Source organism: Mirounga angustirostris, unplaced genomic scaffold (assembly GCF_029215605.1).
Source record: "Mirounga angustirostris isolate CCGP_5_RB_7025 unplaced genomic scaffold, mMirAng1.0.hap1 SCAF_15, whole genome shotgun sequence".
Lineage (NCBI taxonomy): Eukaryota > Metazoa > Chordata > Mammalia > Carnivora > Phocidae > Mirounga > Mirounga angustirostris.
The window spans coordinates 60,843,421-60,865,196 of record NW_026991723.1 but is presented as its reverse complement, the minus strand read 5'-3'; the positions used below and the strand labels follow the sequence as shown (position 1 = coordinate 60,865,196).

General features: G+C 41.3%; 1 protein-coding gene across 7 annotated transcripts in view; it reads right to left on the bottom strand.

Annotated features, from left to right (window-relative positions):
- The window catches only part of TDRD7 (tudor domain containing 7), a 78,157-nt gene that overhangs the window by 16,642 nt on the left and 39,739 nt on the right, over nt 1–21,776 (bottom strand). For 5 of the 7 annotated variants that reach the window (XM_045882738.3, XM_045882742.3, XM_064579905.1 and 2 more), the window contains 6 exons: nt 18,073–18,659; nt 14,447–14,633; nt 9,842–9,953; nt 8,102–8,304; nt 6,965–7,099; nt 5,088–5,174 (listed from right to left, as the gene is read on the bottom strand). In XM_045882738.3, the coding sequence (XP_045738694.1) occupies nt 5,088–5,174; nt 6,965–7,099; nt 8,102–8,304; nt 9,842–9,953; nt 14,447–14,633; nt 18,073–18,659 (1,311 nt within the window). The remainder of the gene's footprint in view (nt 1–5,087; nt 5,175–6,964; nt 7,100–8,101; nt 8,305–9,841; nt 9,954–14,446; nt 14,634–18,072; nt 18,660–21,776) is intronic. The other 2 variants (XM_045882740.3, XM_045882744.3) reach the window with 2 other exon arrangements.

Below are 21,776 nucleotides of genomic sequence, written 5' to 3'. Positions count from 1 at the left end.
AAACAAACTGGGGAGTCATGAGGACCAAGGCAGTAACTGAAGCAACGAGATGGCATTGCCTAGAAGGATGCAGAGGCTGAGAAGAACCGTGAGGCAGGACAGGAGTTGGGGGCATCGACACTGACGCTGCAGAGTGCAGGTGGGGTGCAGGTTTGGGTGAAAAATAGGAGAAGCAATCAGTAGAACATCCTCTGGAAAATTAGGAGGATTTGATACCATGATAGCCTAGTGAGGAGGGAATTACAAGTCTCAACACTGTTAGTGCAGCCCAGAGGCCTGGTAAGAGAAGCCCTGAAAGACACTGGTTGCATTACGCAGCTAAGCTGCTGCTGCAAGAACAGGCTGTTGGAAAGCAGGTGGAAGTCAAGCAGCAGTGGCGGAGAGCTGGCCGGAAGGCGGCACAGAAAGTGAACGCAGACCACTCGGGATGGGTTTGGAGGAGAGAGGAAGTGACGGCCACTGAATAGCGTTGGCTGGATGTACGGAGTAAGTTCAGAAGGTGTAGGCAATAAATAAAGCTTAGGCAAGTTACAATGTCAAGAACAATTACATCATTTAAACACAGGATCTGCTTTTCATTAATCATTCTCCCTTCTCTAACTTTCTACGCTTCACTAAGAGAATGAACACTTTTGCTACCTCCAAGGCAGACATTGCACAATTTGATAGAAAAACAAAAATAATACTAGATATTTATCTAAAGTATTTGACATACACCAAAAAGGTATTTTGCCAAAAAGGCAGAACCTGATGCTACACAGGAAGAAACTCAAGCTGTCAGATGCTCTACAAAATGCTGCTACTCTAAAAATAGAACTACCCTATGACACAGGATTGCACTACTTGGTATTTATCCAAAGGATACAAACATAATGATTCAAAGGGGCACATGCACCCCAATGTTTATAGCAGCCATGTCCACGATAGCCAAAAAACAAAAAGAGCCCAGATGTCCATCGACAGATGAATGGATAAAGAAGTTGTGGTATAGATACAAAACGGAATATTAGCCATCAAAAAGAATGAAATCTTGCCATTTGCAATGATGTGGATGAAACTAGAGTGTAATATGCTAAGTAAATTAAGTCAGTCAGAGAAAGACAAATACCATATAATTTTACTCCTATGTGAAATTTAAGAAACAAATGAACATAGGGGAAGGGAAAGAAAAATAAAAAAGATGAAAATCGAGAAGGAGAAAAACCATAAGAGACCCTGAATTCTAGGAAACAAACTGAGGGTTGCTGGAGGGGAGGGGGGTGGGAGGGACGGGGTAACAGGGTGACGGGCATTAAGGAGGGCACGTGATGTGATGACTGGGTGTTATATGCAACTGATGAATCACTAAATTCTACCTCTGAAACTCTTCACAGAGTGTAGGGATAGAGGGTACATACCTCAATATCATAAAAGCCATCTATGAAAAACCCACAGTGAATATCATTCTCAATGGGGAAAAACTGAGAGCTTTCCCCCTAAGGTCAGGAACATGGCAGGGATGTCCACTATCACCACTGCTATTCAACAAAGTACTAGAAGTCCTAGCCACAGCAATCAGACAACAAAAAGAAATAAAAAGTATCCGAATCAGCAAAGAAAAAGTCAAACTCTCACTCTCTGCAGATGATATGATACTTTATGTGGAAAACCAAAAAGGCTCCACCCCAGAACTGCTAGAACTCATACAGGAATTCAGTAAAGTGGCAGGATATAAAATCAATGCACAGAAATCAGTGGCATTCCTATACACCAACAACAAGACAGAAGAAAGAGAAATTAAGGAGTCGATCCCATTTACAATTACACCCAAAACCATAAGATACCTAGGAATACATCTAACCAAAGAGGCAAAGAATCTGTACTCAGAAAACTATAAAATACTGATGAAATAAATTGAGGAAGACACAAAGAAATGGAAAAACGTTCCACGCTCATGGATTGGAAGAACAAATATTGTGAAGATGTCAATGCTACCTAGAGCAATCTACATATTTAATGCAATCCCTATCAAAATACCATCAACTTTTTTCAAAGAAATGGAACAAATAATCCTAAAATTTGTATGGAACCAGAAAAGACCCCGAATAGCCAGAAGAATGTTGAAAAAGAAAAGCAAAGCTGGGGCGCCTGGGTGGCTCAGTCGTTAAGTGGCTGCCTTCCGCTCAGGTCATGATCCCAGAGTCCAGGGATTGAGTCCCACATCGGGCTCCCTGCTCAGCGGGAAGCCTGCTTCTCCCTCTCCCACTCCCCCTGCTTGTGTTCCTGCTCTCGCTGTCTCTGTCTCGGTCAAATAAATAAATAAAATCTTTAAAAAAAAAAAAAAGAAAGAAAAGAAAAGCTGGTGGCATCACAATTCCGGACTTCAAGCTCTATTTCAAGACTGTCATCATCAAGACAGTATGGTACTGGCACAAAAACAGACACATAGATCAATGGAACAGAATAGAGAGCCCAGAAATGGACCCTCAACTCTATGGCCAACTAATCTTCGACAAAGCAGGAAAGAATGTCCAATGGAAAAAAGACAGTCTCTTCAACAAATGGTGTTGGGAAAATTGGACAGCCACATGCAGAAGAATGAAACTGGACCATTTCCTTACACCACACACAAAAATAGACTCAAAATGGTTGAAAGACCTAAATGTGAGACAGGAGTCCATCAAAATCCTAAAGGAGAACACAGGCAGCAACCTCTTCGACATCAGCCACAGCAACTTCTTCCTAGAAACATCACCAAAGGCAAGGGAAGCAAGGGCAAAAATGAACTATTGGGACTTCATCTAGATAAAACGCTTTTGCACAGCAAAGGATACAGTCAACAAAACCAAAAAACAACCGACAGAATGGGAGAAGATATTTGCAAATGACACATCAGATAAAGGGCTAGTATCTAAAATCTATAAAGAACTTATCAAACTCAATACCCAAAGAACAAATGATCCAATCAAGTAATGGACAGAAGACATGAACAGACATTTTTCCAAAGAAGACATCCAAATGGCCAACAGACACATGAAAAAGTGCTCAACATCACTCAGCATCAGGGAAATCCAAATTAAAACCTCAATGAGATACCACCTCACACCAGTCAGAATGGCTAAAATTAACAAGTCAGGAAACGACAGATGTTGGCGGGGATGCGGAGAAAGGGGAACCCTCCTACACTGTAGGTGGGAATGCAAGCTGGTGCAGCCACTCTGGAAAACAGTATGGAGGTTCCTCAAAAAGTTGAAAATAGAGCTACCATACGATCCAGCAATTGCACTACTGGGTGTTTACCCCAAAGATACAAATGTAGGGATCCGAAGGGGTACATGCACCCCGATGTTTATAGCAGCAATGTCCACAATAACCAAACTATGGAAAGAGCCAAAATGTCCATCGACAGATGAATGGATAAAGAAAATGTGGTATGCCATCAAAAGCTTATGCAGCCATCAAAAGGAATGAAATCTTGCCATTTGCAACGACGTGGATGGAACTGGAGAGTATTATGCTGAGCGAAATAAGTCAATCAGAGAAAGACATGTATCATATGATCTCACTGATATGAGGAATTCTTAAACTCAGGAAACAAACTGAGGGTTGCTGGAGTGGTGGGGGGTGAGAGGGATGGGGTGTCTGGGTGATAGACATTGGGGAGGGTATGGGCTATGGTGAGCGCTGTGAATTGTGTAAGACTGTTGAATCACAGACCTGTACCTCTGAAACAAATAATACATTATATGTTAAAAAAAAGAAGAAGATAGTAGGAAGGGAAAAATGGAAGGAGGGGGGGAAATTGAAGGGGGAGACGAACCATGAGAGACTATGGACTCTGAGAAACAAACTGAGGGTTCCAGAGGGGAGAGGGGTGGGGGGATGGGTGGGCCTGGTGATGGGTATTAAAGAGGGCATGTATTGAATGGAGCACTGGGTGTTATAGCAAACAATGAACCATGGAACACTACATCAAAAACTAATGATGTAATATATGGTGATTAACATAACATAATAAAATTAAAAAATGCAAAAAAAGGAAAAAAAGAACCTCTGTAACAAAGACAAAAAAGGAAAAAAAATCAAACCCAAGTTTGCAATTTTAGCAATTGGACAAACTAGATATCAAAAATAGAAGGAAAGAAAGAAAAGAAAAGAAATAGCCAAAAAAATCTAAAACCTGCCTTTGAAAAACATATAGAAATATGTGATAAAATATAACAGTCCTCTTTTCAAACTCATAACTGTGCTTACAAGAAAATAAGACAATTATGAGGGACTAGAAATAGAGGAGCATGTGAACACTGAAGCCAAAGCCATCCTGGGCAGGACGGAAGGAGGATCTGAGACCCCCTCCTCAAGAAGCCAGAACTCTCAAAGGGCTACGCCCCACCCCCGGTTAAAGGGTGACCCTAGAGAGCATTAGGCAACATCTCGTGAAACTGAAGACATGCACTCTCTCTACCCAGAAGCTCCATTCCTTCCTGGGTATCCTGGGAGACCTGCACGGGAAGGCTCCTGGCAGTGCCATCCATAACAAAACTTTAGAAACAATCTAAATATCCATTGTCAGGAGAATGGAGTGATCACGTTGGCATCTTCATACACTATTATTAATCAAAGAGCGTGAAAACAATTGAACAAGAGGGGCACACACCAACATGGATGAATCTCACATATAATGAAGGAGCATGTTTCAGAAGAATCAATACGTTCTACTATTTACATGCATTTTATAAACGTTTATCTGTTCACTCATATTTTATTAAGTCTTACTATAAATATTCTATACACATTTTCATTTCTGTATATCCACTATATCTATATAAAATATATAGATAGCAAAAAGTTGTATGTATAAATACAAATATGGTGAATGCATAAAGAAATGAATGGGAATTGAGAAACACCCCACTCGGCTGGCAGCTCCCCCAGGGTGGGAATAGAAGAAGGGGATGCAGACACGGAGCCTCAACCACATTGGGCACGTTTTCTTTCTCACATGGTGATGAGTACGTGGGTGCTTATTTCATTTTTCACAAAACTTGTTTGTATGTCTAAAATATTTCATAATAAGCTTAGAAAAGAAGTCAAGTAACTGATTTTACCTCTACTCGTAACCATTTTCCTTTGCAATGGAAGAGGCAGACTTTCCCACAGAAGGGTAACGAAACGAAGTACTCGGAGGTCATGTGCTACAAAACAGAAATGCAGGACACTTTTATTACTCTTAGTGAGGAGCGGATTGCTACACTGTTAGAAAAACATCGCTGTGGCACAGGCCGACCAGTGCACGCGTACTTAGCCAGGCTCCCCATGAGGAGTGCGCGGTGGTGCGTATATGAGGGTGATGGTCTGTCCTGTTTCTCAGACATTTGTTGATGGCACCGTCTACTCTCCCTCCTTGCACACAGCTCATAAATCAGCCCTGTTAAAATGTCTACAAACGTTAGTGTGCAGGTCAGTATGATTCATCCACGCACTAATGCCATCAGTTAAACATGAAGAGGGAGGATGAATCTGCCAAAAAGGAGGAGAAGAGCCTGGATGAAAGTGAGGTTGGGCTAGCCGTCCAGAAGGCCTCTTCTTTTCAACTTTTAACATTTAGATTCAAAGATGAGATTTTACTTCCAAAACAAAAGAAATGTTATCCATACAAATAGGGATATCAGTGCCAGTGAAATGTCAACAAATCACAGCCGTAGACCTCTGCACCCTCGTCTTTGCTGTAGTTTGAAGCTGGGGACCTGCCATGGTCTCTCTTGTTCAGGGCGAATGTTTCTACTCTCCCCAAAGGCAATGTCTCCACTCAGGTTACCAGTGCACTAGGGACTAGCAAGAGAGCTTTTCACCACTATAGGTAAGAAGCACATGCATGCAAATGAGTCACTGGAGTCAGCTTCTCTGGATGTCTCTGATTTCTCCAAGATAGATTAGCAAACCAAACTTCAGTAATGACCCTGAGATACAGCTAAGACATCTGGAATGCAGAAAGAGGTAAAGCTACAGATCTAATGCCTCTGTTCTAGGCTGTAGTCTGAATACAAGTTTAACCTGATTCAGTAAATATTTTGGAATACCTATTCTATGTATGACACTAGATTAGATACTCTAGTACCTAAATGAATTAGGTACTTAGCAGTACCTGATAAGGCTCTGCCTCTGCCCTCAAGAAGCCTATACTCTGGGTAAGGCAAACAAATATCCAAATAGCTAAACTACCATGCTGCAGATGATGCCAAGAGGCACGTTCAGAGGTTAGAGGGAAGGGTTCACTTCTAGGGGCAAGGGGGTCAAGACTGAGGTGGTATTAGGGTTTACTCACTCAAAACCACAGCATATTCTGGATTACAACTATAATGCCCTAATGGAGGTAAGAACATCACCTTAGAACCTTACAACAAAACCTCTACAGACCCTGATTCAGAAAAGAATACTAGAATCAAAGGGTAAGGAGCTTATTAATAAATTTAAACACAGAACCACATTTACCGAGGTGGTAGGTTCTCAGGGACCAAAAAGAGCTTGGAGATTGATGCCTAGAAGTTTTATTCTCCTCCTAAACTCCAGGGTTTTGTCTTTGCCCGAGGCAGAGGACCCAGCTGGCTCTAGCAGACAAAGTCACAAGCAGCTGCACTGTAGCATCATCAACTCTACCTTGTAAATCATGAATCTGCCAGTTGCTGAGCACTTACTCCGTGCCAGGCACTGTGCTAAGCAGTCTTGCCACTAGTCCTCACACCAGTCCTATGGATGGATATACACACTATTATTATCCTCATTTCATAATGCAGAAACCAGTGGGGTTTTTTTTGTTTTGTTTTGTTTTTTTGTCTTTTCAGTTCTGCAGTCTGGGGCTCTTACCCACCATTCTACAGCTTCTACCTCAAACTATTCAAAAGTTACACACAATTATACTAGTTAGTGACCCCTCTTGTTTGCAATTTTAGGATTAATTTTAGAGGTGGATGATGCTCTGCCATACCTTACAATGGAAGTAGTCCTCTATCTTATGCAGAAGATCGTTGAGCTTGTTCAGACCTTTACAAGGCACCTGGCAGTAGAGTGTGCCATCAGAGCAAATATTAGTCACTCTGACATTTGTGTACATAGCGTCAATCTGGAACAAAGGACACGCCAAGGATACTTGAGAATAGAGCGTAGCTCTTATCTACTTAAGGGGTATCTACCTCAATCATCTCATTTGTCTTTGCATTTTAAAACCTTTTAAGTAAGCTGGAGAGCAGACTGGATGACAGAATAATGTGAAAAACTCATTTGGATACCTCTCTTTCCAAAAGGAATATCTGACATCATTGGGTCAGGCACAAAGTAGACAGTTTGCATACATTAACTTATTACCGCATTTCATTACCTTAAAGGCTAAGAATATCTTTCATTTTGGTTTATTTTCCCCCCATTAATTTAGAGAAATCATTATTACATAAAACATATTTTTGCAACATTAACGGAAATGAAAATAAAAACCTCTCACAAAATCAATCCCATTATCAGCCTACTTTCTAACCTATGTTTATCGGCCACGTGAGCTTTAGTAATTTTTAAAAGTTATAATCATAGTAAAACCTTAATTTTGGCCATTTTTTTAGTCAAGCCATAATATAAAGACAATTCACTGTTGTTCTACCTATTCAACAAATGTTTTCCCAGTGTTCCCACAAAGTCTTTACAATGACCATTTTTAACATCCTATTCTTCAGGGTGGCTGTTCTATAACTTATTTAAAGATTTCCTTCTTTGAAGAAATTTGTGTTTTTCACATTTTAAAACTGTAAAAGCTAACAATTTAATAAACATCTTCATGGATCTAATTTTCCCTTCTTTTGTATTATCCGCCCCTATTATCTTTGCAAAATAATTTCATATAAAATACAATTTTAGTGTAGAAACTGGAATATAAAACGAAAACCCAATTCTTAATAATGACTGCTTATGTTTTGGCCTTATTTCCCCCCCTTCAAGCACCCACCTACCTTTTTTCCCTCCATACACAGGTGATCTGTCCCTATCTATTGCTAGCCTAAAATTTGTAACATTCTTTTCCAATAACTTTCTTCCCTACAGTATGTGTAACAGATGACTATAGTGGTCACCGTGCTACCTGAAGGTGAGCCTCCAGAGACTTGTCGCAGATCGCCTTTAAGCAGGTGGCATTAATATTGACGTCATCTTCTCCTGAGGTGTCGTATAGGACAACAAGCGGGATATCCGCTTTTTCAAGTATTTCCACTGCAAAGATCTTTCCACAAGTTAAAGATTCAACCACCTTTACTAAATCAGGATCATCACTTAAAACTTCCAACCCTAAAAAAGATTGAATATTTTAATTTCTACTTAATTAGCAGAATCATTTTAAGATGGAATGGGTTTGTTCTGGCCACTTATTATAATTGTGATTCTACTACAAAATTCTTACAAAATTTTCTAGGGAAGCGTTGTTTTATAATCTTCTTCACATTACCCATCCTTAGGTCTTAAAATACATATTATAGTGTGAATGCCCTTTTAAATGATTACACAAAGGCAGGCAATCTTAAAACAAAAAGAAAAGTTGATGACCTATCAGAATTTGTACCTCAGGAAAATGGCCTTCACTTATTATATACAAACACATATTCAAACCAAAAAGACTAGTATATATAAGAAGCTATCAATCAGTTATGTCTGCCAGTCATGTATTTGTAATGTTTTTCCTAAAAATTTACCCTTGACCTTTTTCATTTTTTCTAATTAAATAGACAATTATTCATATAAAATGAGCATGCATACATTGGAAATTTATAAAATCACTTTTTTCCTTATTTCTTCTTAAGTACACCATGATGATTCTGAGTATACCAAAGAACTTTGTGATTTATCAAAGAAGGATTAAATTGTATTTAACATAATATGGGTATTAGGCGAGTTTTATTATAGTCTCATTACTCTTTAAATTCTTTGAAAATTGTAATTCTATGTAGCATATACATGATAACTCTAAGTTATTCTATTAAACTAATTAAAACTAGCTCATCATTTCCCCGATGGTGCTATAAGGTCCATTTCTGTATTCCTCCCCTTGAAATCCATAGCACAAGTTCACAGACTCCCTCTGGGCTACCTTTCTCTTGTTCTCATTCTGTTCTTTAGACACATAACGTTACAGCTTTTACCAAACCTCTCATTTCAGCATCCTAAATCTTGGCCTGTGTTCTTGATATGTTCGTTCAAAACTAGCTCCCAGGAGTTTGTAACAGGCTTCTAACATTACTTCAGATTTATCTCACAGACAGAGCCATACCCAGCTCGTCTGATAGATGCATCCTTGCTGAGAAGGAGGTATTTCTGTGGGCTAATTTTCATGAAAGAACGGCGATCATTTTCTGAATCTAGCTCAGGCTCTCCTGGCATGATGCTTACACACTCCCATGTCTTTCCTCGTACGAACGTGGCCACTGCATCCTCCATGGTTGGAGGTTATCCCTACCATGTCACTCACACACATGTGCCGGAGACGCACAAGGTGTGTTACTTGCTAATGAGCAGCACCCAGAGCCCACCTCAGTGGGAAAGAAGCAGAGAGTCCAGGTCAAACAACAGGATTCAGACTGATCAAACCCCATGATACAGGGGCTCTAGCATTGTTGCTAGGGCAGTTAGAACAACAACAAAACCTTTAAGATGGCCAATACACATTTTTATAATAAAATATATATAATATAAAATAAAATATTAAAACATATTTACAATGATCACATCTTATAAAGAGGACATTAAGGACATTTTAGGATTTAACTACCCAAAAGTACAGTGGTAATAATGTATCAAAGTGGAGAGAACTTTAAAAAAAAGTTCCTCTTACCTGCTAGCTTACACTTTGTAGCTTGGAATGAGAGTGAACAGAACTTTGGGTTCAATTTGTATGCTTTGCTCTTTTCAATATTTTCACTAAAACCATAGTCAACATAGCATACCTGATGATAACAGAAACATCATTTAGGTTCAAATAAAAAAAATTTTTTTTAAAGATTTTATTTATTTATTTGACAGAGAGAGACATAGCAAGAGAGGGAACACAAGCAGGGGGACTGGCAGAGTTGGAGAAGCAGGCTTCCCGCTGAGCAGGGAGCCCGATGTGGGACTCGATCCCAGGACCCTGGGATCATGACCTGGGCCGAAGGCAGCCGCTTAACCAACTGAGCCACCCAGGCATCCCCCAAATAAAATTTTTTTATCCTCACTTCTTAAGAAAACATCTGACACATTTAACTAGTTGCATTTATTTCATAATCAGCATGTTAAGTAGCACCAGACTGCCTGGAAAATGCCAAGGGTGGTGCCCCTGACAGCCCAGAAGAGAAAGGCTAGGGCTGGGAGCAGGGAAGCCAGGCCTCCTGACTCCAGGCCCCACTCCACTTGGCCAGTGGGAAGAACAAGGGAAGATTGCTGAACTCAGACGCCTTCATGCCAGCTTCTCAGCGGCATCACCGTCTGGTTCTGCCAGCCCTGACTGCCCCCGTCCTTTCGTTATAACATAAGGGGATGCCCGCCTACCATATTCTTACTCGATTTACATACTTCCACTAAGGATGCGCATCCTTAGACACCAGTAGTTGTTTCTAGAGAGGGCATCACCCATAGAGGGGTACTGATCAAATTCGAAATCCCCAAAACAGCACTTGTGGTGGCCTACTCCCAGCAACTATGCTTCGAGGGACCAAGCTGCTTTCTGTCAATGACAACAGTGATGTCATGGCTAGATGACAGGGAATGTGACACTGTAAAAATAGGTACATCTGGTTCGTTTCTTTTCAGTGGTGCAAAGCTGGGTTAGGCCTTCGGCCAGCTCAGCAAAAGGCCCCAAATCTGCTGGTCAGAGCTCTGTGTTTGCAGAAACCTGCATGACTCTTCCTCACCATTAGCACAGATCATTAAGAGCCTGGATGTTACTTCTGGAGTATTAATAACACCTTAAATTGGAAAGGACTATATAAACAAAGCCTCTTTCTTTTTTTGAGAAAAATAAAATCTAGAAACACTGAGCTGTGGTTTAAATGATAACTATAGGATGATAACTAAAAATCTGAGGGAAGGTATTGAAAACCTAGTATGCTTCTCTAATTCAAACAGATGACATTATTAAAACAAAGCAACAACCAAAACCAGAGCAAAGGCATGGCTAAGAAATACCGAGTAGCACAGAGCCAGGTGCTTTCACATCCTGTAGAAAAATTAAGTCCACAGGCCAGCTTCTTAGTACCTAGATTATGGTACTAAACATACAAAACAGAAATTCTCCCCAGCAGAGAATCAAAGGGAAAAAAGAAGAGATGCAGAGAACATGAACACCCTTCCAGACCACCTGATAACTGGGTGTGTGGGACCTGTATGTTCCATGCCGGAGACAATCACCTCCCAGAATCTCTATCCTGACTCAATGCTCCCATAGGCTGAGATCTCTGGTGGGGCTCCCATAGCACGCGGCCAGCCATTTAAATGTAGGGGCCCATTTCTCCAGTCCCTGATCAGCACCCCTGCTTCCTCCCCAGAGGCCTCAGGAGTCAGGAGCAGTCCTTTCCTTTAATAGCTATCACCACCTACAACTTGGACTCTGCTCTTCCCGGACCTAGAATGGAGATAACATGGTCTAACAACAGGACATAATACGTGAAATCATCATTCCTGGGAAATTCAGAATGTATTCCTAGCATCAAGAGACTAAAGAATAATTGCTCCAAAATCTTCAAAGGGTTTCTGCAATGTTTGGAGCTTGTTCTTTTGTCTTTCTTTCTTTCTGAATCAAATACCGTATATTTGTATGGCAGCTGCAGTTTACAAAACACCTGTTCAGGAACTGAGAGTTTGACTTGCCCCACACTCTGCCCTGTGTCCTTTGCTCTGTGACGACTGAGTGGGGTTTCTCTCCCCAATGCCCTGGGATCAGCACAAGCAGGCTCACAGTCCTGGCATCCAGCCCCAGGTGATTCCTGGTTCTCTGGCACCATCAAGTGGCCACAGATCTCCCCGCACCCCGTGAGAGAGAAGTGGCAGACCGCACCCACTTCAAGGCATGACTTCATCCTCCTGTTTCCCATTCTCACCAGGATCTGACAAGTGGAAAGCAAGGAGGGAATTGTACTCGCGGGCATAGCACAGTCGAGAGGAGTAAGACTTGCTAAGTAGCTGGGGTTTCTCCAGATAAGGGGGGAACTGCATGTCTGTCTGCTTCACAGGGCCGTGGGGAGCCAGCTCAGGCCAGAATTGCTCCAACCACTGCTGTGTGAGAGCTTAGGACTGTACAGCATACTGAGGCACCCCTGTACCCCCAACACTCTCAGCAGCCACGCCACGGTGAGTGCTCCCTCCCCACCAGACACTTGCTCCTTCTGGCTTTCACAACCCTGCCCTCCTGGTTTTTACTTCTTCTTTAGCCATTCTTAAGATTGTGTGAAAGGTCTTCTTTCCCAGAGGAGGTTCCAGTGAAGACAGGGTCTCTCGATCGCGGAGTGTTTTCACCCAGGGAAGGGCATTTGAGACACAGAGAAGGGAATGGAAGGACTTGAGCAAGGGCACGGGACATTCACAGGCAGAAACAGGACTAGGGCCCAAGCTGCTAATCACACTGTGGTCCCCACTGGTTCAGTTCCCTGCTTGGTCCTTAGGTTTTTCCAGATTTTTTTCAGACTTTATCCACATATAATTTATATTGAATGAAAAATGCCCATTTAAAGTATACAGTTTGGTGGATTTTGACAAATGTATGTACCCATATAATGACCACCCTAATCAAGATACAGATCACATCCACCACTCCAAAAAGTTCTCCCTTCCCCCTTTCCAATTAAGCCCCCTCCACCTCCTGTCCCAGGCAACCACTGATCCGATTCCTATCACTACAGATGAATTTTACCTGTTCTTAGACATCATTTACTTGGAATCATACAGGATAACTCTTTTGTATCTGGCTTCTCTAACTTGCAGTCTGTGGGTTTTATCCACATGACTGTTTTCAGTAATTCATTCCTTTTTATTGTTGAATAGTATTCCATTATATGAATAAACTACAATTTGCTTATACATTCACCAACTGGTAAACATTTGGGCTGTTTCCAGTTGGGACTCTTAATAATAAAGCTGCTACAAACATGTGTACAAGCTTTTTTGTGGACCTATGTTTTCACTTCTCTTGTGAAATACTTAGGGTCATGTGGTAAGTTTAACTTTATAAGAAACTGCTAAAGTTCCAATTTTCAGATTTTTAAAATCAGGTCAATTGCTCAAAAATTGGAGCTTTGTAGATTTAGTTAAGGAATTTCCTAAATCTCTCTGTGAATGGCCAAGGAAGGCTAGGTGGTTAGGGTGAGCTTGCCCCTGGAGAGGGTCAGGGCCTCTACTATGGAACCATCTGGGTAAGAAACAGCAAGCATCCCTTTCTGACCCTCCTGACACTGTTCTTGGGGTCAGGGGTTTCAGGGGAGAGTACCTGATGGACCTAAGCTCAGGTTCAGAGAGCAGTATTTGTACTCTGGGACACAAAAAGGGTTATTTGCCAGGGACTGACATCACCACAATAAATACGTTTCAAATTATGGGACAGAGGCTGCAGAAATAGAATTGTTTCCCTGCTTGCAAAACCTAGACAAAACTGCGCCTTGAGAGTGAGCGAGTTCTCCTTCTCAGTTTGCACTGAGGGAAAGAAAAGAGGCCATGCGGCAGAGGCTGACCGCCATGAACATGGCCAAGTCTGGAAGTCTTGGAGCCTGCTGATGGAAGAGACTGGCGAAAGAATCCTCTGACCTCCCCAAGAGGACCATGAGGGCAACACTCGGACAGCTCTTGGGGCACGACCCGAGCCCTGTTCACGGTTCTCCTCCACTGGCTGCAGAAGAGGGGAGAGGAAGAATGTCATGTCCTCTGACCTGTATGCTTCCCTGACTCCAGAGTGCTGACCTGGATAGGAAGCCCACGCCGCTCTGATCACTCTTTATTATATATCTCCTGGGAATGGAAATAAAGGCCTTTTCCTGATTATATCACGGATTCTGAATACTACCATGGAGAAGACTTTTTTTTTTTTTACTAAAACTCTGAGATAATATGACTACTACTGACTTAAAACCTGACAGGGTTAATCTTTTACAGATACTATCTTGTCAACTTCTGGAAAAAACTAAACGTAGTTAGGAAGGACACAATATTAGAAGTAACACATTTGAAAAATCATGTGTTTGTCTTTTTTTTTTTTTTTTTTTTTAATTTGAGAGAGAATGAGAGACAGAGAGCAGGAGAGGGAGGAGGGTCAGAGGGAGAAGCAGACTCCCCGCTGAGCAGGGAGCCCGATGCAGGACTCGATCCAGGGACTCCAGGATCATGACCTGAGCCGAAGGCAGTTGCTTAACCAACTGAGCCACCCAGGCGCCCCATGTGTTTGTCTTTATAACGCTATGACAAAGTAAACAGTACTTGCCTTTATTTTGTTCTCTTCCGTTGAGATGATTTGTGCCCGTAACCAAGCGTCCTCTTCTGCATTTACAGCCAGTAACTGCCCGACATGCACAGTCTGGACTGGAGTAACCTTAGGGTTCTTACTGTAATACTCCTTCATCTCATCTTCCATTAATTCCTGAGCAGCAGAATAGTCTTTGCCCACATACCTGAATTAATTAAAGGAAGAGAACACAGATGAAGCAACCCAGGAGGAGGGAAACCATAGGAGTTCATTAACGTTACTCTGTTTTTTTCCTACGGCCATCTTTGGTTCCAGTCTCAGACTTGGCTTATACCAACAGGTAAGAGAACGTATATTTAGTAAACATTTCTGTCTTGATAAAGGAAAATGTAATACTGTGGAGTTCATGCAAAATAAGACCAGGTCAAATCCAGCAGAGCAAATGCTTGGCAACAGTCCAGACAGCTAGAGGATGTCACAGTAAGCAGTCAGGGAAACTACAGGGAGGACGAGGCTGAGAAAAGATTCAAGGGAAGGGAAGAAAGGAGATACGGTGGAAAATGGAGATGCCAGTGCAGGCTAGATTAGCAAGAGTGGACTCAAGGTTTTGACTAAGGCTGCTGGAAGTCTTTGTAGATTACTAAGAGAATCTAGTTGACAGGTTTGCCCTGAGGCTGGGTTTGAACAAGATTCAAGCTCTGAAAACAAATGAAATTTTAATAGAGAAAAACAAAGCCTTAAAAACACTAAACACGACTATGTGACAACCCATCCTCCCGGCTTACTGAACAAATTTGAACAAATTACCACAAAATGTTGAGTTTTGATACCCTTTAAGAGATGATATCTTCTAGTTAAATCTCTCTTAAATTATATGCTTTCTGAGCAGTCTTTTTCAGGATACGGCCTATCCCCTTCTACAATTTTCTGCTGTTGAAACTGCAGTCACCTTGTTCCAGTTTATGTTATCAAAACACACTATTTCCCTTTCTCCCACAAATAGGCTTTGTTTTCTTGCCCATCAGTGCTCAGGGACAATTCCATCAAAGCCCTCCTTCCAGGACGTAAACTGCAGCAAAACCACTTTGGGCGCCTGTAGCAGGAGCTGTCCAGGCCATAGGATGCAGCCTTTTTGGCTGGAAGCTATGCTGACCACGGAGATGGGGACGTGCCACAAACACACTGCCCTTTGCATTGTTCCAGCTTTTACCCAGGGCCCAAGTGGTCCCATAGAGCTTTAAGAAACTATTCCTTTGGGATTGTTCTCATGCATTCTTAGTAACTATCAGCAGCACAGAACATAGCCTATTCAACTATTTGTTACGTGAGGAAAAAAAGCTTTAAAAAGTCCTACACAATACGGAAAGAATGCCTCTTTTGAGGTAATGGCTATTTTAAAACCAAATATTACATGGACATTATTTACTCTAGAAGCCGAAGAAGCCTTGTCACACTCTATGGGTTCCGCCGACTGAGCTCTGCAAATGCGAAGGGTCCGCCTGCATAACAGCTGCACACTCGGCTCCGTAGTCCCCTGGGGGGGTCTGTGGCTCCGCCCAAGGGCCCAGGCCTGTGACCTGGACTCTCCCGGGCCTCCTTTTAGTGCTGCTACAGCCCTGGGAGCCCAACGGGCCAAGGCCTGCTCAGCACGGGCACCTGCTAGGGAGGACGAGGCGGGGGGAGAGAAGCAGCACGAAATCTGCTCTCTACAGCAAGCAGTAGAGAAGAGTGGCCACACAGCTTGGGTGGGGATGAGATTACGGTTGGTTTGATGGTGGGGGGGGTAGTGGCAAGAACGAGCTCCTGCCTTGTCCCCAAACTACCTGAGCAAGTGGGCAAAGAATGACATGCAGGCCAATTTGGGTATGCTGTAAGTACAAAGCTTTACAAAGTTAATTTCTGAAACCGGAGACAAGGGATTCCCATACTTGATCGGAGGATTCTGCTACGACACGTCCTCAAACCCTTTATGAGTCACAGGCCAGTTTCTAGAGCCTACTGTCTGCCTTGGTGAAGATGTAAATATAAGATAGGGCTCAGCCCAGCTGGAATCTACTAAGTCTCTGGGACTGGGGCAGGGGGGGAGGGGGATGCCAATGACCTAAGGTCAACCTAACAGCACATATCACCCCTTGTGCTTGCTGGCTGCCAGCCACTGTGCTGAACAGGTAGAATACTGACTCCAGGATTCAAATTTGTACTGGAGAAAGGGATCTAAACAATCTGAGGACCTGGATCTAATCATCCTGAAGTAGATTAGAACCTTTTCACTAAACTCCTGGACCTGATCCAGATTCCTACCAACCCTTGGTAAGAACACCAGAAATCACATGATCTGTCTAGCCCAGTGCCGGGTGCTTGGTCTGACAACAGAACCAACAACTAATAGTAACAGACACCAAAGGATCCTGCCAAGGAGGCAGATCTAGATTTCTTTCTAATGCTAAATGGTAGAAGTCAGCAATGTGCTCCTCAGCATTCTTCCTCTACCTCAATTTATTAGTGAACCACAGTGGGATCCCTAACCCTCAACAACCCATTTACCTCTTCAGGCCATACCACATGTTAGAATAAAAGCTTTATTCATTTCCTCCCTCTGTACCAAACAAGACCTGTCTAAACCTTCTGTATGTTCAAATGGAAGAACTTGATGTTTCTTATCTGTTCTTTCACTGAAGGACTTGGTAATTTTTTTGTGGTCTTTCTTTAGGCATTCCCAGTTTAGCTATGATTCTCTGGAGAAATAACAGCCCAAACCATATGGATGTTTTGGTTGAAGAAGCCGGATACTATTCTGATTCAGCCTTTTCCTTTTCTGTCCACAAGCACACTCTAAGCAGGTGCCTCCAGAGATCCAACTATACCGCTTCCCATTCTTGATCCTGAGTCAGAAACTACAAATTATAGTCTTTCAGTATCTTCTATGTATTCCATATTTTCTCCAAAAGTCCACATCAAGTGCCTGGACCTGGACCATTTTTTTAATTCCAGGTATCACTAGCCACTTTGGCAATGACTGTTATCAAAAGGACCAAGTAACCAGGGTACTTTTGGCTCCAAGGGCTAATCTGTTGTATTATACCAGGTAAGCAGTGCTTAGCTATTCTGACTTTTATGAAATGCTACATTGTCCCAGATTAAATAGTATTACCTACCTAGTGGGTGACTTACTTTTTCTATGGATTAGGTATTGCTTTTGACATAGTTATCATTATGCTTTCAGCATAGATTTTGTTTCACATTCAGACCATACTATCACTCCAATTTTTAAAACCATTAGTTATCTTTTCTCACAAGAACAAATGTATATTTAACAAATCTAACAAATATTAAGAATACATGCAGAGATTTTTTTTTTAAGTACTTTGATTTCAAGATGCTCACTGTCTACTGGGAGAGACAAATGTACATATATAATTATAATGTGGAAGAAATAAAAATTAATCTAAGAGATACAAACACAAAAAGTTCTGGCAGTTAGGAGAAATGTGCAAGATATGAAAACAAGAATTATTATTATACTTCATTATAATTCTACAGAACTAAGAATATACTATTCTTCCTCAACGCCCAGTACCCGTGGGAAGAATAGCCAAGTGACAACAGTACACCAGGGTCCTAAGGAATTAGAAAATAAAACCCACCTGATAACCACTTCGTTTGTGTTGCTCAGTTCAACCACCAGTACTGATGGGGATGCCTCAGTTGGAATGATTAATGGAGGAACTGTTGTATTCTCCACAAAGGTATCAGCACTTTTGGCAATGTTTTCTTCTATCTGCAAATACTCTTGTTCAATCATAGACTTGATATCATAATCACCATGTGCTTGCCCTGCATCCTTCAGGATTTTGTCAGTGGGCAATGGAAGTTTAGCATAGAGAATGGCCTTCTGGGGATTTCCAGAAATGTAGTCTATGGTGCATACATCAGAAAGCGAGGCAAGGTTTTTTAAGGCATCCTCAGGGAATTTCACTTTGTACATGTCCTCAAAGGCTTTGGGGAGGGCACTGGCCCAAAGACCACTTGAGTATTTCGCCAGCAGCTCTGAAACTTTCTCTTTAAAGTCTCCTGGCATAACTACTGGACACCCTTTTAATGGTGGTATTTGCTTTGGAGCAGGTAGTGGAGATGGAGGCACTTTTTCACCATCCAGTTCACTTCTCAAAAGCTGCTTTCTCTTAGCTGGATAAAGAAGTAAATCTTGACCACCACTGCAAGGTTTTTCCACCTGAAATTTTTAAATAAAGCAAATGACAGATATCTCAATGGCTATAAACAACCCGAAAACACATTAATGCATTTTAAATGAGAACAACACTGTTCTCAAATTAATCAAGAGAACAAAAAAGTGTACATTTTACTCTTCTCAATTACTAAGACTTAATGCATTTCTTTCATCTACAAATAACATCATGAGCCACATTTCAGAAATCAACAGGGAAATAAAACAGCATTAATTTCCCTTATGGGGCATCTGGCCTCCAACAACCTTATGAAATCATGAGAGTTTCTGCCCTGTAAACCACACATCTCATTCGGTTCTGTCAAATCCAAAGCAACAGCTTACAAAAATCGACTGAATACAAGGTGGGATGAAGCTGTGAAAAGGTTATCAGAACTGTCAGGAATAAACCATTGGGAAGAAAGCTAGGAAATATTTAGACAAAACTGAAGCCCTAGCTGTTTTTCTTCTTCTTGCAGTATCCTGAGAAAACCCTTAACTTTCCATTATTTAGAAAAAGACCTTCCAGAGATAAGGTGCAGTTTTTACAACCACTAAAGTAGAAAGCTAAAAACTGCCCCTCCAAAGAACAAGGGATAAAAATGCCTAGCATTTGTATGTCATCCAATCTCTAATTTTTATCTGTATAACATTTCTGAGAGGCATGGCTCGATGGCATCTCTTTGTATAAGAGAAGAAAGAGAAACTGATGTATGGCACTATTTTTTCCAAGTTTTAAGCCTTTATATTATTAGACCAGGGGTTAGCAAACTACAAGTTGCAGCCCAATGCAGCTCACCACCTGCTTTTGCCTTGCCTGTGAGCTAATATGACTTTTATATTCTTAAATGGTTGAAAAAAATCAGAAGAATTATTTTGTGAGGTGAAGATGATATGATATGCAGTGTACATAAAGATTTGTTGGGACACAGCCATGCCCATTTGTTTAGGCATTGCGTTTGCCTGCTTTTGCCCGTCAAGAGCAGAGTCAAGCAGTTGTGCCAGACGGTGGGTAACAATGACAGAGCTGTTGGCCCACAAAACCGAAAATATTTACTACCTGGCCCTTTATTTAAAAAAAAGTTTCTCAACTTTTGATTAGACTGAAGTTAGCATTCCCAACCCTCTAAAATGTTCCTTATTTGTCAAATCCTATTCAGCTATCCCTCAGTTGTAATTTAAGCCCTTGGAAAAGCATTCCAGACCACTAAGGTAATAATACAAGCTTGTAAGAAGTCCTCCCTCTCCTAAGAAGAACAGAATATTAAAGTATGCTTCAGTTTCGTCTAGAAACTTCCTAGCTTTCTTCCCAATGGTTTATTCCCGACAGCTCAGCTTGTTAGTAAATAACATTGACTTCATTTATTCATTTTCTATATAATGCCTAGGAAGAAAGAATCTAAATACGTATATATAAAGAAGATATTGTCTTGTTACCCAAGGAGAGCTTTAAAAAGTCAAGAGACATAGTCAATTTAATATTAAAATAGATTGCTTTTAGTCTGACTATATATTCTAGGTGATACATGAGGAAGATGAATATTAACACAAGTATAAAACATTAGGTTTTCCTCCTCACATTCTTCTGCCAAGGTGTGTTTAAGTTTTGAGGACTGGGGGAAAAGTCCATGACAGAAAAACCTCAAGCATCAATGAAAGTAGAGGAAACTGAGTCCATGGTTAGCATCTGCTGGATTCCTGGTCATCCTTAGTAAACTCCTGCTGACACCTTGTGACCCTCTGGATGGCACATTATATGATAGCCACAATTTATGTCCCTAATTTTAAACCGTAGGGATATAAATATTTTGACAACTCCTCATTCTGCTCTCAGTAGTCTCGAGATTCGTGTTTTTAAATCTGGAATCTTAAAATGCCAATCTTCACTGTGCTTTAAGACACTTAATAAGATAAAAGAACACAGTATCCAGAGAAGGTTTAAGAAACATACTTTTGGAGCAAAGGGAGAAATAAAATAGAATTCTATGTAAATTATTTACTTGTCATATAGAATCCCAATTCAGGTAATCTTAGATTTAGACATGATTGTCCTCCACATCAAAAGCCAGCTGAGCCTTCTGGGCCCACCTTCATTCTCTGCCTACAGACCTCTTCTCAACCTTTTGCAACACCTTCTCTGAAGTGGATGGTAGAAACTGATTGCAGTGGAATTTCTTATTTATCTAAAACAACTCTCACAAGCCCCATGCCCCAAATGTCCACATGGCTTCTTCTAACTCAAAAGAGGGTAAGATGGGTTCTTCAGCTTTATGATCATTTTCTATCCAGTGAGTGAATTGGAACATGAGATCCTTCAATGTTTGCTTAACAGTCTCCCCCATTCCCAGCCCTGAAGCTTCCATTCCCACCTGTGCTTTAGATGTGATCAGGACCAATTACCTAACAATGCACTTTAACAAACCTCTAGACATGATCTCTAAATATGGCCAGCATATTGAGTTCTTCTAACTAGGAATTACTATCTTAACAGAAGTTTATGAATATTACGGCCACTTAGGGGAAACAGAATTCCCTTTCTTTTCTGATCTTTATTTCAGAATAATGCTGAGAGATCATCTGGAATTAGTAAGATTCCAGGACTGTGTCTACAATAGTTAAGTCAAGCTTTTCTAGTCAGCCTATAGATTTTTGACCAATAAGTTTATCCAAATTCTAAACAACAGTCAAATAATTGGACAGATTTCTTTCCCCAGCAGTTTCATTTATTTTTTAAAGGTTTAAAAAGATTTTATTTGAGAGCGAGTGAGTGAGAGAGAGAGCATGAGTGGGGTAAGGGGCAGAAGGAGAAGCAGACTCCCCACTGAGCAGGGAGCTCGATGTGGGGCTCGACCCTGGGACTCCGGGATCATGACCTGAGCTGAAGGCGATGCTCAACTGAATGAGCCACCCAGATGCCCTAGCAGCAGTTTCATTTTATTGTTATTGTTTAAAGTAGATAGCCACCCCCTAACCCCAAATGACTAGTTCTTTGAACTGTAGGCACTTTCCAGTGTGCTTCTTCCTTAATCTCAAGAGGTTTGGTTATAAACCTAAACTCTACTTTGTTCTCCAGTAATTTGGCCTCTTTAAATTCAAATCAGTATTTACTAAAGGCCTGACTTT